Consider the following 15,675-nt stretch of genomic DNA (forward strand, 5'->3'; position numbering starts at 1 on the left):
AACACATGTAAACGATTAGCGAACAAAAATAGTTTCTAAAAAATAATTAAACTTTGGGCATCCAGAGTTTACAGAATGTACAACCTGAGTCTTAGCATGGCCAGTACGGGTCTTCAGATTGAGAATAAAGAAGCTTTAGAAATAATCGTCAATTAAGAATCTGGTGGTCGCCATTTGTTCTGAATATACATGTATTCATGGTATATTAGAGCTGTCATCATAATTATGTTAAAATGATAAACGGCAGACATCTTCATGAACCTTGGTCATTGGTGTGTATAGACAAAATTCTTGTTTTATTTGTCATTGTATAAATGATCCATCACCATTGATGTGTACATGTATATGTGGATCCCTTTTTTTTTTTTTACAGCAGATGACCGTGAAAACGCTTTGAACCCCATCTTTCTCTGTCGATATCTAAATGTTTCTTGAGTTGGTTATCTTGTCTGTAGATGAACCCCATCTTTCTCTGTCGATATTTTAATGTTTCTTGAGTTGGTTATCTTGTCTGTAGATGAATCCCTTTCTTTCTCTGTCGATATCTTAATGTTTCTTGAGTTGGTTATCTTGTCTGTAGATGAACCCCTTTCTTTCTCTGTCGATATCTTAATGTTCCTTGAGTTGGTTATCTTGTCTGTAGATGAATCCCTTTCTTTCTCTGTCGATATCTTAATGTTCCTTGGGATGGTTATCTTGTCTGTAGATGAATCCCTTTCTTTCTCTGTCGATATCTTAATGTTTCTTGAGTTGGTTATTTTGTCTGTAGATGAATCTCTTTCTTTCTCTGTCGATATCTTAATGTTCCTTGAGTTGGTTATCCTGTCTGTAGATGAATCCCTTTCTTTCTCTGTCGATATCTTAATATTTCTTGAGTTGGTTATCTTGTCTGTAGATGAATCCCTTTCTTTCTTTGTCGATATCTAAATGTTCCTTGAGTTGGTAATCCTGTCTGTAGATGAATCTCTTTCTTTCTCTGTCGATATCTAAATGTTTCTTGAGTTGGTTATCTTGTCTGTAGATGAATCCCTTTCTTTCTTTGTCGATATCTTAATGTTTCTTGAGTTGGTTATCTTGTCTGTAGATGAATCTCTTTCTTTCTCTGTCGATATCTAAACGTTTCTTGAGTTGGTTATCTTGTCTGTAGATGAATCTCTTTCTTTCTCTGTCGATATCTAAACGTTTCTTGGGTTGGTTATCTTGTCTGTAGATGAATCTCTTTCTTTCTCTGTCGATATCTAAATGTTCCTTGAGTTGGTTATCCTGTCTGTAGATGAATCCCTTTCTTTCTCTGTCGATATCTTAATGTTTCTTGAGTTGGTTATCTTGTCTGTAGATGAATCCCTTTCTTTCTCTGTCGATATCTAAATGTTCCTTGAGTTGGTTATCCTGTCTGTAGATGAATCCCTTTCTTTCTCTGTCGATTTCTTAATGTTCCTTGAGTTGGTTATCCTGTCTGTAGATAAATCCCTTTCTTTCTCTGTCGATATCTTAATGTTTCTTGAGTTGGTTATCTTGTCTGAAGATGAATCTCTTTCTTTCTCTGTCGATATCTAAATGTTTCTTGAGTTGGTTATCTTGTCTGTAGATGAATCTCCTTCTTTCTCTGTCGATATCTAAATGTTCCTTGAGATGGTTATCTTGTCTGTAGATGAATCCCTTTCTTTCTCTGTCGATATCATAACTTTTCTTATTAATTGATGTGTATGAATCTTCTTTCTTTCGTTGCTTTTAAAAATCAAAAACTTTGTTCTTGATGTACTAATAGATGAATCCCTTTCTTTCTTTGTTGTTATCTAAATGCTTATTGGTAATAATTGATGTTGAAAAATCCCTTTCTTTCTTATGTACAAAGAAATATAAACTAAATAGTTGTGTTAGGATTGAATGACAAGATAATCAAATATTCTTGATATGTTTATGAATCCATTTAATAGAACATTACATTAATTAAAAGGATTTTGAAAATCACAATTTAATATCAATCAAAGGTAATCTTCAGATCGTTTAGCCGTATGAGAGATAACAGATGAAACTGATGGATGAAAATGAATTGATTTTGCGTGTGGAATGTATATTTCCCTTACAGATCATTTTTAATTATCTATTTACATTGATTTTAATTCCTTTAAAGTATACTTTTATCCTACCATATAATTAATCGAAGAAGTCATATAATTTTAGTGATGAGCAAATTAGATTTTACCTTGCATACGAATTTACACACTGTGCGTATTACGTGGAGCATTTTTCAAGCATTGGTTCCTGCTTGACTCGCTCGAAGTGTTCTCATGTAACGCCGTAATTGTGAAGGACCGTTAGGGTCATAATTTATTTTGTTACACGTACCCCCTAGTCTGTAAGGATTACATTACTTAAAAAATTATGAAAGTATACGTCTTCTACTGTGCTATACTATACAATTATAACCTTTGCAAGAGGTTGACATAAAAATTATATTGACCTGAAAGAAGTATATTGACTGAGGACGAACTCCTAGGTCGATAAATCCTGTATTGAAATACATAAGATGTAAACAAACCGTGGCAAAATACACATAAAAAATAATTTAAATAACAGCTTATATATATTTTTAATGTCAAAGTGACAATATTATATCTATAAAGTTCCAACAAAATTGAATGATCGAAAAAAAGGAAATATAACGCAATGACAGAAATTGATAATATAACAATTAACGCCTTTGAAGGAGGTCAATACAGGATATATATCGACCTATATCTAGTAAATAATCATGCTTATGAATATGGTTGAAAAAATGAGAATGGAAATGTGGAATGTGTCAAATAGACAACAACTCGACCAGAGAACAGACAACAGCAGAAGGTCACAAATTGGTCTTCAATGCAGCGAGAAATTCCCGCAACCGGAGGTGTCCTTCAACTGGCCCCTAAACAAATATATGTTTCTGATATAATTATTGAATCAAAGTAATTCCTATAGTATCTATAGTGCTAGTTTCCTCATTAACAAGTGTTTATTTTACCATTATACGTCATGACTCTTGGTAATACATATATCAATATTAACAAGGACATTAAGACCAAATATTAGTAGATAATTATTGATCTCTAATTACACAATGTGTCAGTAATTATGTTGCTGAAGCAATGATTACAACTGCACATAATTAATGGCATCTGTTTGCAGATTGCTAATTATTATTATATTGTTGTCCAATTTCCCCAGATAAAACAGTAAATCAAAGTCCTTGATTAGTTTGTCTTTAAGGACAGTAATTGTTACTGACTGTATGTGATGTTGAAACTTATGTTAGCTTAGTATGAAAAATTCATTACATTTTGATTGAAGTAAAAGGAAAAGTTTATCTAAATTCATTTCAGTAGTCAATGACTGATGCCAAACCATAATGTGATTATACTCATCCTATGGGGAACATGGATTACAGTTCATGGTAAGAGTTTGTCAAATATAATATTCCCGCGTTTTGTTAGATTTTTTGCTGAACCAATCCATATTAATGCATGTTTGTCCATTAAATATTTATCCTGCAATCAGCCAACAATGGTACAAATAACAGATATACAAATGAAATTTTGCTTTTTTTGTACATGTACAAATAAAGTCTCTGGTTAATCGATTCCATGTTGAGCAAGCGACCGGTATATCTTTCTGGGTAACAGTTCATTTTGGTTTCCTCTTCGCGGTCCGCGTTCCAGCTACTTAGTATGTCGATTTCTTGGAAAAAAACAGATTAAATGATTTGGATGTAAACAACAAAATTCCCGGGGGGGGGGGATTTGCAGGATAAAAACAATACAAATACATTGCCGGATGTATGAAATGTATTTGTACTTGCTACGATACAGAAGAAAAACTCTGCGAGCCTCACTTTTCGTCCTGTTTAAAGCTCTGCGAGCCTAACTTTTCGTCCTATTTAAAGCTCTGCTAGCCTCATTTTCCGTCCTGTTTAAAGCTCTGCGAGCCTCGTATTTCGTTCTGTTTCTAAAGCTCTACAAATAAATTACATATTTTCCGGCAATGTACATTTGTTGTATAAATGTTATGAACATACATATATGGTAAGTGATGTTTTTTAAGTAAAAATATCTGTTTTGTTCCGGAAATGAAATAATTACACGAATTTCCTGGTCTTTTTACGCTACTGACAAGCACAGCGTCGACAATTGAATTAATGGAAATATATTATACATTGATATTAAATTTGTCATATAAATACCTTTCGGTGAATTTCATGATAATTGAAGATCCTCTCTGCATGTAAGGTGACAGATTCGACATTTTTATAATATTCCAATAACCCACATTACAATTTGTGAAACATATTAACATTTCAGAATATATCAGAAAACAACCGAAAAAGGCGCAGGAATATTTTGCATTTCAACGCAAATAGATAAAATCGTCAATGCTATCAGATTCATTTGAAATTCTTAATCTTTGGAAAAGTAAAGCACATGCATATACTATGCCTTTTTATTGTTATAGCAGTCATGTTAAATAGGGGCATACTTTCATAATTTATGTAAAAATGGGTTGGAAAAAATGGGAAAACATCACTCGAAACAGACCAATTGCTTGTAAAACATGTAAAGAATTTCCTGTAATTTCAAACTATTTCCATCTCTATTCATGCAACAAAAATCTGCCCTTATTCAATATGGCTAGAAATTCTGCAATAACCGTTAAGTGGTCTATTACAGTTACTTTTTCGTGTCAGAGTTACAGTTAAATTTATATATAGTTATTCTCAATAAACCATTATTATGACAAGGTATAGAGAAGTAGTAGAAGAAACAGTTATTCACACTTTATATATTCAATGTTATATTGTATCATTCATTTCATGTTCATTCAAGTTTAATCTAGTCACATGTTCATATGCCTGTCCCAAGTCAGGGTCCTCGTTAGTGATTTTTGTCTTTTGTAGAATTTGGAATTTAAGACATGACTAAGATAATAGTTTTTTTTTCTAGACTCGGGTAAATTAAGAGCTTGGGATATAATATATAAAAAAATGTAAAAGGTTTTTTTTTTTCCTAAAAGATTATTCATATTGAAAAAAAAAATATGTTAAAGCAGAGGACACAAAAATATTCTGAATCCAGGCTATGCACAAATCTAACTGAAACCATAAAGTTAATGTTAAATGGTTGCTCCCTTACTTGGACTAGGAACAATCATGTGAACGTATGGCTAGGTCAAACTAGTTTTGTAGTAATCAACCATCCTCCATTTCATCAAGATCATTGGACTTACAAAGGTTTACAGAAAAAGGTACAATACAAAACTATTCAAAAAATCTGAATTATTTTATATCGATATTACGATAAAAAACACATGTAAAATTAAAAAAGAACAAATAAGAAATTCAATTTGATTTGCATTCAACTATGCTCCCTTACTATAACACTAATACCGTGTTTGTTTTTTCCATATGAAACCCTTGCTTACACTTTAGTATATTTTAAAGATGTGGTTGGTGGGATTTTTTTTTCTATTGGAAATTCAAAAATCAATAGGACAACAATAGAAAACAGGTGTATAATGGTGTAAGGTCTAACGTTGAGCACGATGCTCCTACAACACGACGTTACACCACCACGACGTCAAAGAGAGTTTTCTGAAACTTTTGACGTACATTTATTCAATTTGCAAGTTTGATTTGCTATTTTTTATGTAGATGGTTGATTCTAAATCTGTCATATTTGATTTTGTAATGTCTTCTTACAATGAATTTATTTATCTCAAGTTGTGGATTAAATAATTTCTACCCTTAATTCACCTTAAAATGTTGTATTGTCGTAAGTAATGAACTTGAAGGAAGGAAAAATGTCCATGGCACCTCAAATTTAGTCAAAGTAAGGGGACAAATAAATAAAGGGTAAAAAAAACAGCACTGTAAGCAAACTTCAACAATTTATATTGATCCTAAATCGGCTTCCGTAACCACATCTTTTCAGAACAAAAAAAAACAGTAATGAAAAACAAGCAAAATACAATTATCAGATAGCAATTGAGTGCTTTGGTAAAGTCACCATAGCTTTATGAGAGCAACATTAACAACTTGTAAAAACTGTATTGGGAAACATGATTTTAAGTCCGTTTCGTATCATAATTCCATATCATCTTAGAAAAAAAGACATATTTTCTAAGACTTATCCTACCGTTTTATGAAAATTTGCTGCAAACCAAAGTTTAATAGGAAAATAATGAAACAAATGAAAATATAATTTTCCATTCATTATTGTAAGTATTTTATGTTTTCTAATTACCGTCCATAAATATACTATTTGCATAAAGTTCATCAAAGTAACTAGTTTTCATCTCCGGCACTTTTTCTTTTTACCCCAAGTATTATGTTGTTATGTTCTTTCAGCCATGACTGACTATTCAGAGCAGCCAGAAAACCAAACTCTGATTGGAAAAATATCTGGACGTACATGTCATCCTGGGTGGACTGGGCTTAACTGCACTAAAGGTTTGTACTCCAAATGCAAATAAAATTGAGAATTGAAATGGGGAATTTGTCAAAGGGACAACAACCCGACCATAGAATAGACAACAGAAGGCCACGAATAGGTCTACAATGCAGCGAGAAATTCCCGCAACCGGAGGTGTCCTTCAGCTGACCCCTAAATATATATATATACTAGTTCAGTGATAATGGAAGTCATACTAAACTCCAAACTATACACAAGAAACAAAATTAAAAATAGTACAAGACTAATAAAGACCAGAGGCTCATCTACGCGTATGATCTTTGAAGATGAATGTTTATCTGGGCGACGGTGACCCAGTGATACTTAAATATTAACTACTTTATAATGTTATTCTATAACCCATACCATATTCCATTTGAAATCATGTATAGTTTCTGTTGTTTTTGCCTATCTTGTTTGACTCAAAAGTGTAGTAGTAGGAACAATTTGTACTTTATTTTTTTCACTCATAGGAACACAAAAAGAGTGTGAAAAAAATCATGGAAATTTGCCTACCTCATTTTAACTTTTGAAATTTGCAAAAGTGTTAAGCTTTTTTTCAACACCTCTTTATACGGAGATTTTAAATATTCAACTCCCCCCTAAAGTTTTATGTATCATATTTCCTTTATTTTATTACTTATTATATACACTTCTCAATTGTTTAGTAACAGTGTGTTCAACAGTAAGAAAATATTAAGAAGATGGGGTATGAATGCTTATGAGATAGTTATTCACCGAATTTATTTTAAGGTTTTGAAGCAGTAAATACAGAATCTATTTCAAATGATTGTCCATGTTGTGGTAAAAAGAGTAAACAACACGTTTTTCATATCACGCTTCCGAAGCGTTTTTTGGATTAACCTTCATCAGGAATATTTGAAAGGAAAGGATGTATAAGAACCGAAAAGGTAAAGATCTTGAGACAACAAGTTTTTTGGACCTAAAAGAAATTAGCCAAATCCATCTAAGTGTCACTGTGCCTGGGGGTGTTGAATTCTAAGATTCTACATATTTCAAATTCATTAACGGAAATCTTAGATTTGTTTGTTATAAATCGCATCAGTACCAAAGTACTGACTGCTGCGATAATGATGATAAATATTGGATATTTCCTATTTCAGAATGTCCAGAAGGGTCGTATGGAATGAACTGTGCCTTTAATTGTAGTATTCATTGTGTATATAAAATGTGTAATCCAAAGTCTGGTAATTGTACCTATGGATGTGAATATGGATGGAGTGGAGTGTTTTGCGACGACGATATTCGTAAGTACCCCTGTACTGATAAAAGAAATCCCCGCCTCACAATTAAAACTACAATTCGTTCTTTATACTAGTTTAACGTGCGAGTTCATACAAGACAATTTTATCCCAATTATATTCCAAAATATTTATGAAACACCTACTGAAGCTATCGTAGAAAGATCGTCCAGAGTCTATGAAAATAATAAAAAAAAAAAAAAAAAACACAATAAATTTCATTCATCTATATCGCTTTTCTGACTCTAACTTTATCAGGACGATTAAAAATAAATATTTAAAAGCTACGAATGTATAAGAAATGAAATACTACCATGACTAGCTATATGACAACAAGATATAATAGCCAAATTCATTTAGGTCAACTTTGCTGGAGGGAGATGAAACATAAGCTTCTATATAGCGTCTAAATTTCAAAAACGTACAATTTAAGAAAGAATTGTTATAAATCATACCAATAACGAATGAATGACTACTATGGTGACGATAGCCTTGGGGACTAAAAGATTGTAAACAAATGAAAATCTGGTAAAACATGATTTATTTATTACTTGTTACTGGCTTTGAACCACTTTTTAGTAACTGCGAGTACTATTTGAACTAGCTTTCAGTAACTGCGAGTACTATTTGAACTAGCTTTCAGTAACTGCGAGTACTATTTGAACTAGCTTTCAGTAACTGCGAGTACTATTTGAACTAGCTTTCAGTAACTGCGAGTACTATTTGAACTAGCTTTCAGTAACTGCGAGTACTATTTGAACTAGCTTTCAGTAACTGCGAGTACTATTTGAACTAGCTTTCAGTAACTGCGAGTACTATTTGAACTAGCTTTCAGTAACTGCGAGTACTATTTGAACTAGCTTTCAGTAACTGCGAGTACTATTTGAACTAGCTTTCAGTAACTGCGAGTACTATTTGAACTAGCTTTCAGTAACTATGAGTACTATTTGAACTAGCTTTCAGTAACTGCGAGTACTATTTGAACTAGCTTTCAGTAACTATGAGTACTATTTGAACTGCGAGTGTTGTTAGAACTAGCTTTCAGTAACTATGAGTACTATTTGAACTAGCTTTCAGTAACTATGAGTACTATTTGAACTGCGAGTGTTGTTAGAAGTGTTGTTAGAACTAGCTGTAGGTAACTGCGAATACCATTTGAACTACTTTCAGTAACTGCGAGTACTATAATTAGAACTAGCTTTCAGTAACTGCGAGTACTATTAGAACTAGCTTTCAGTAACTGCTAGTTCTATTAGAACTAGTATTCAGTAACTGCGAATACTATCAGGACTAGCTTTTAGTAACTGAGTACTATTATTTCTAGCTTTCAGTAACTGCGAGTACTATTATATTGGTAATAATTGTCTTTTGTGTATTTTATGTTAGTTAAAAGTTTTTAGTGTTTTTTACCGATCTGATAATATATAAAGTCATTTCCAACATATTTCCACATTTTGTGCCTATGTCGTGCTATTACACCGAGAAACGGTTTGGCTCTTATTAAAGTTCAACCCCTCCTCATGATATGTGTACTTTTCCGTGGTCAGAAAACTGTAATTCAATGGTTGTCCACGTTATTTGCTGTCAAATTGCTTTAACCGTTATTGTTTTGTCCTAATTATGACCAAAAAAATGTCTTTTCGTCAAAACTTCTGAACCAATAGCAACAAAAGACCTTTAGGATTTATCTATTATAAAAAGATTCTCCAGTCAACAAACATGACCGCCATGGCTAGAAATAGAACACACACGTAAAATATATTATGTGTCATACCTTAAAAGACATAATAGGTAGATAAATTCGACGGAACAAAATGCTTAGAATATCAAGTCAATACATTATATCTACAAAAATGCGAATATGATCGAAACTATTGGATGATTGCTTAAAGGGTTATTACCCATTCATTACTATTTCTGACTATATTTTTATTTATTTTGCCTAATATCTCAAAAACTATAAACATATATGTATAAATTGTAGCAGCAAAAATTATCAAACTTACAATTTAAACCATAAAAAGACTCCTTTTGAAGTTATTTTTGACAAACGTGAAAGATTACCAATTTAAGCTCCTGTGAACCTTTTGTTTTCGTTTGATTTGTTTCACATTTTATCATGTCGGGGCATTTCATAGCTTAATATACGATACGAGGCTTGCTTATTGTTGAAGGCTTGATTGTGACCTTTAGATACTTCAATCAACATTGTTTTGGTAATTTTTTCATTGGTAATAATTCAACATCTCCTTCTTTAATTTTCTTTTTTATTTATAAAATATCCGTAGGTGGAATCAAACTTTCGGAATAAATCTCTATATTTGTGATATAATTCAGTTTTACTAATTGATGTTTATTTGCTTGCTCCGAAAGTTTAGAAATATTACGTAAATCTATATAGAAATTTGAGATGTCACTGCAATCCCGCATATATCAAACCAAGCGATAAATGTGCGATCCATAAGGAGGAACCTATGGAACATCACCACCAAAGAAGGAAAAAAAGGGACCATTAACAACCGGAAATGAGAGTAATCCTTTTCTCATTACTTTATCATGAACAATACCATGACTGAGACTTTCTAAAATCAAGGTCTGAAAAAGGAAATTGGTCCCAATCGATGCTTGATTAAGTAAGAAAGAACGTCTACGTAGACTTGAAAAATTGGAAACTTGAAATTTTTATTTTTATTTTTCTGGAGAAAATAGCTTTGACGTCTATTACAAACACCCACGTACCTGATGTGAAAAATATGTATGTTACAACAGATAAATTGTTTATGGTTACATTCAAAGAACAAATAGTATTATCAAAGCAAATTAATCATTAACTATTGGATTTTTTTCTATTTTTCAGTTACGCCAGAAGAATTAAAAGAACAAGCTATTATTATGTTTTTCGAATTTATTGGTGGTATAATGGGGTTCTACCTTCTACAAATTGGTATAATAAAGTATGTTTTATCAGCCTATAACGCAAACAGGTGCCATGGCTATATACAGTGAAACCTGGCTAAACCGAATCCTGCATAAACCGAAAACCTATATAAACCAAAAATATTATTAAGCACCGTCATATCGAACAGTATGCGTTGTGAATCTAATAAAAACGAACATTGGCCAAAACCAAACAAAATCTAAAGTCCCGAAGAGGTTCGGTTTAAACAGGTTTCACTGTATTTTATTTTATTGCGCATGTACTGATTTTGTGTCATGGATAGTCTAGATACCCCATATCCTTTGTTTTTATACTATATTGTACTAAAAGATGACTGCTAAATCGCGGTACACTTTGCAAAGTGTTGAAACATAGATTTTAAATTTCGCAGGCAGAATATCGACTGAGCATGCGCGAAAGCGTACGAGACACGGGTCGATATCGACCTACGAAATTTGATAATTTCTCAAAAAAAACGTCTTTTTCTCGAAATCAAAGATTGTTTCAAAATCAAACTGAGGAATTACAAAACACTACATTATACGTCATATCACAAATATTTCTGACTTTCAATGGCTTCAGAGGAGTTGCGGCTCATTGCAATCGGCATCTTCCTTAACATGGTAGTATAGGTGATACTGCTGGGTGGTCGAAAGATAATTCCAAAGGAATTTTCAAACTCGTAAGTCAAATATAACTGCAAATGAAATAACAAAAAGACAGACAACCGTGCACAAACACAACACAACACAACTCAGAGAACTAAAGACGTAACACAACACAGACGGAACTAAAGACTTAACACACACACAATACCACAAAAATTTCAAAAATAGGCTGATTTCATGTGCTCTGGAAGGGCAGTCTTTTGCAACCACACATCCAATCATCACTAAACATATGTAAATTATGTCACTTACAGATGGAGGGAAAAACTAAAATTGATTTTTATAATGGATATGACATTGAGAGGTCATACCGGTGTAATATGCTGCCGCAGAAATTACACTTACGCCCAAAGTTTAAAAATTATGAATGTGTTTCGTCAAAAATTAAGAGAATCATCCATACGTGGCCAATGTATAATCTGGATATAACTTTATGCTAAATTTGTGGCTTTTGGTGCTGAACGTTGTCACATATAGAGCTTGGATAGCATGTCTGTTATTGCCTCTTACTACACTTTATCAAAACTTTTCATAATCTTAAAAACAAATAATGAAATGTGGTATGTAAGCAATTATAGCCGACCGTATGACCTTAAAACAATGAGAAGAGCCCATACTGTATAGTCGGCTTTAAAAGGCCACGGCATGAAACATATGAAACAAATTAATTGAGAAAACTTACGATCAAATTGCAAAACAATTTACGAAAAACAAATATGGCAGACATTACCTATTGACAACTACATACTCCCGACAAAGAACAGACACATAAGAATGTTGCGGTGTCAACATGTTTGTGTGTGCATTTAATCAATATAATTCATTATGATTCGCATTTTGTAATCTGCATTTGATCAGAAGCATTTGGGGGATTTCCATTTGAAATGCATATCTTATTTCAAATCAAAAGGAAATACGAGGTCAAATATTTGGATGACCAAAAATACACACATACACAATAAGCTAAAATTGAGAAGGGAAATGGGGAATATGTCAAAGAGACAACAACACGACCAAAGAAGCCGAAAGTCACCAATGGGTCTTCGACGTAGCGAGAAAATCCCGCAACCTGAGGTAGTCCTCAGCTGGCCACTAAATAAAATTGTGTACTAGTTCAGTGAAAATGTACAATACACTAAACTCCAAAACATATAATTTAAATAAAATTTATAGAAAAAAACATACAAAACTATCATAGGCCACAGATTTCTGACATGGGACAGGTGCAAAAATGCGGCGGGGTTAAACATGTTTCGTGAGATCTCTCAACCCCTCCAATATACCTATAACCAACATAGATTAAAGAAACACATAGCAATATGCACAGTGCACTCATTTTAAAGAAGTCCGCGTCCGATGTCAGAATAGGTAACAAAAGAAACTAAAAGCATAATGACAATGATACATAAATTAACAAAGGACTACTAGAAGTTACTGACATACCAGGTCCAGATCTCAATCAAACTGTTTGAAAGATATAATACTCTTCATCATATGAACATCAAGAAAAATCCCTTTTAGATGTGCAACAGGGGGCGTTATTACTGTTTATCATCAACTTGCGATCGTAGCATTGAAAATATAAAATACAAGATTGACTAATGAATTTTAGTCCATATACTGGATTCATTAATGTTCGTGGGTACCAATTTTCGTGGATAAAGTAAAACTTGTATGTTCATGGATATTTCATCTCGTGGTTTTGCCGAGGTCTGCATACAAGTCTGTAGAAAACTAACCGTTCGTTGTACATGTGATTTCGTAGTTTACCTGTACCCACGAAATCCACGGAAATTGGTATGTTTTGCTGTATCGCAATTATAGTGTAGTTAACTAGTTATGTCTGTTCGTGTTCCTCGACCACTTTTGTACTTTAACGGAACTGTAAACAACTGTCGTACAAGTGGGAGTTTTAGGTAGCTTTAAAATCAGGTGCAACTCACCATTTTCTTTTGAAAAATTAATGCTTGTACAAAATTAGGAGTATTACAGTTGTTTTCTCTTGGTTACGTTGGTTTGTATTGTCGAGCGTTTTTTTTTTGTAAGGTTTCAATGAATTTATACCTGCGAGTTTGGTATATTTGGTTTTACTTTAATTGTATGCATATATATTTTTTTTAAATGGTATCAAAATGATTACACATTTAATATTTTATAATTTCAGATATCGTTCATTGCACTTAGGGTGTTGTTGTTGCTGTATATACTGTCCATGCAATCGAGATAAGCTGGAACGGAAGAGAAGATTAATGAGAAAGTTAAAGGAACAACAAGGTATCCATTAGATATATTTTGTCTATTTTAACCTTCCACGCCAAAGGCGAAATCAGGTATTGTAACCGCTCGTATGTCCGTTCGGAAACCCATTGATAGGAAATTTATGTCAATGTTTTTCATGATGGCTTCTATGAAAGAGGATGGTGAAATATTTGGTCTGTAGCCTTATGATACTAGTAGTGAGTCGTAACGAGCAAGCATTTTTTTACATCCGCCATGTAGCCACTTCCTGCTTGCCGATAGTGTACAAAAAACACTCATTGTACAAGGAAAATTTTCGTTAATTTTTTTATTTATTTTTTGCTATTAATTTGTATTTGGTGAGCGTCTTGATAGTGCTAAGTTGTAGCCAGTAAGCAATTTTCACATAACCCATATAGCCACTTCCAGTTTGTCGATAGTTGGAAATTTAACAACACTCATTGCACATGGAAAAGTTAAGAAAATACCGGTATTTTTTGCCATATATTTATCTGATCCATTGGTGATTTTTTTTAAAATGGGACAAATAAAATTTACTCATAAGCAAGCCAAGCGTCATTTAAAAAAAGACGGGTCCATGTATATTTGTTCCAGCTAATGATAAAAATTACTCGACAAGACATATTTAACGTCGCGAAAAATAACATTTCACGTCAGCAGCGTGTTTACCTCTCCTGTAACTGTATTGTTTGTCTTTAAACACCAATCAATCAATCAACATGACAAAATGTTGACAACAACAAAAATAGTATAAAAAAGAAGATGTGGTATGATTGCCAATGAGACAACTATCCACAAAAGACCAAAATGACACAGACATTAACAACTATAGGCCACCGTACGGCCTTCAACAATGAGCAAAGCCCATACCGCATAGTCAGCTATAAAAGGTTCATCGCTTTTCATGTGTTTTGAATTTTCTCTTTTCAGAATCAACATTTATTGTGGAGATGGAACCACTTAAGGTTCAATGTAATAACAAGAACTCCTCATCAAGTCAACGTATTGTACATGTTGTATGATAAATGTCCGTGTTCTTGTTAAGTGTACTTATGTTTCTATGCAATATTATATGTTATTTATAAAATACTCATTTTATTTCATAATAAAACATGTTTTTGTTATTGTGTTCATTGAAATCAAGTAAAAGTAAACTATAGAATATAAAATAGAAACAGGAATGTGTCAAAAAGACATCATGTGCATTATAGTCTGCACTATGTCAAGAACCAGTTATTGAGATAAGAGCCTACATTGTCTCAAGAACCAGTTATTGAGATAAGAGCATACATTGTGTCAAGAACCAGTTATTGCGATAAGAGCCTACATTGTGTCAAGAACCAGTTATTGCGATAAGAGCCTTCGCTGTGTCAAGAACCAGTTATTGTGATAAGAGCCTACATTGTCTCAAGAACCAGTTATTGAGATAAGAGCATACATTGTGCCAAGAACCAGTTATATTGCAATAAGAGCCTACATTGTCTCAAGAACCAGTTATTGCAATAAGAGCCTACATTGTCTCAAGAACCAGTTATTGAGATAAGAGCCTACATTATGCCAAGAACCAGTTATTGCGATAAGAGCTACATTGTCTCAAGAACCAGTTATTGCGATAAGAGCCTACATTGTCTCAAGAACCAGTTATTGAGATAAGAGCCTACATTGTGTCAAGAACTAGTTATTAAAGATAAGAGCCTACACTGTGTCGAGAACCAGTTATTGCGATAAGAGCCTACACTGTGTCAAGAACCAGTGATTGAGATAAGAGCCTACATTGTGTCAAGAACCAGTTATTGCGATAAGAGCCTACATTGTCTCAAGAACCAGTTATTGCGATAAGAGCCTATATTGTCTCAAGAACCAGTTATTAAGATAAGAGCCTACATTGTGTCAAGAACCAGTTATTGCGATAAGAGCCTTCATTGTCTCAAGAACCAGTTATTGAGATAAGAGCCTACATTGTGTCAAGAACTAGTTATTAAAGATAAGAGCCTATACTGTGTCGAGAACCAGTTATTCCGATAAGAGCCTACACTGTGTCAAGAATCAGTAATTGAGATAAG

General features: G+C 33.1%; 1 protein-coding gene across 4 annotated transcripts in view; it reads left to right on the forward strand.

The window, feature by feature from the left end:
• The window catches only part of LOC134707597 (platelet endothelial aggregation receptor 1-like), a 69,357-nt gene extending 54,686 nt beyond the window's left edge, over positions 1-14,671 (forward strand). The window contains exons 1-7 of one of the 4 annotated variants that reach the window (XM_063567517.1): positions 3,358-3,436; positions 5,222-5,280; positions 6,383-6,484; positions 7,610-7,753; positions 10,605-10,701; positions 13,518-13,627; positions 14,543-14,671. In XM_063567517.1, the coding sequence (XP_063423587.1) occupies positions 3,411-3,436; positions 5,222-5,280; positions 6,383-6,484; positions 7,610-7,753; positions 10,605-10,701; positions 13,518-13,627; positions 14,543-14,634 (630 nt within the window). In that variant the 5' untranslated portion in view covers positions 3,358-3,410 and the 3' untranslated portion in view covers positions 14,635-14,671. Of the gene's footprint in view, positions 1-3,201; positions 3,437-5,221; positions 5,281-6,382; positions 6,485-6,508; positions 6,586-7,609; positions 7,754-10,604; positions 10,702-13,517; positions 13,628-14,542 lie in introns of those variants that run through there. The other 3 variants (XM_063567536.1, XM_063567527.1, XM_063567545.1) reach the window with 3 other exon arrangements.
• The last annotated feature ends 1,004 nt before the right edge of the window (positions 14,672-15,675 follow it).

This window comes from Mytilus trossulus, chromosome 1 (assembly GCF_036588685.1).
Source record: "Mytilus trossulus isolate FHL-02 chromosome 1, PNRI_Mtr1.1.1.hap1, whole genome shotgun sequence".
Classification (NCBI taxonomy): domain Eukaryota; kingdom Metazoa; phylum Mollusca; class Bivalvia; order Mytilida; family Mytilidae; genus Mytilus; species Mytilus trossulus.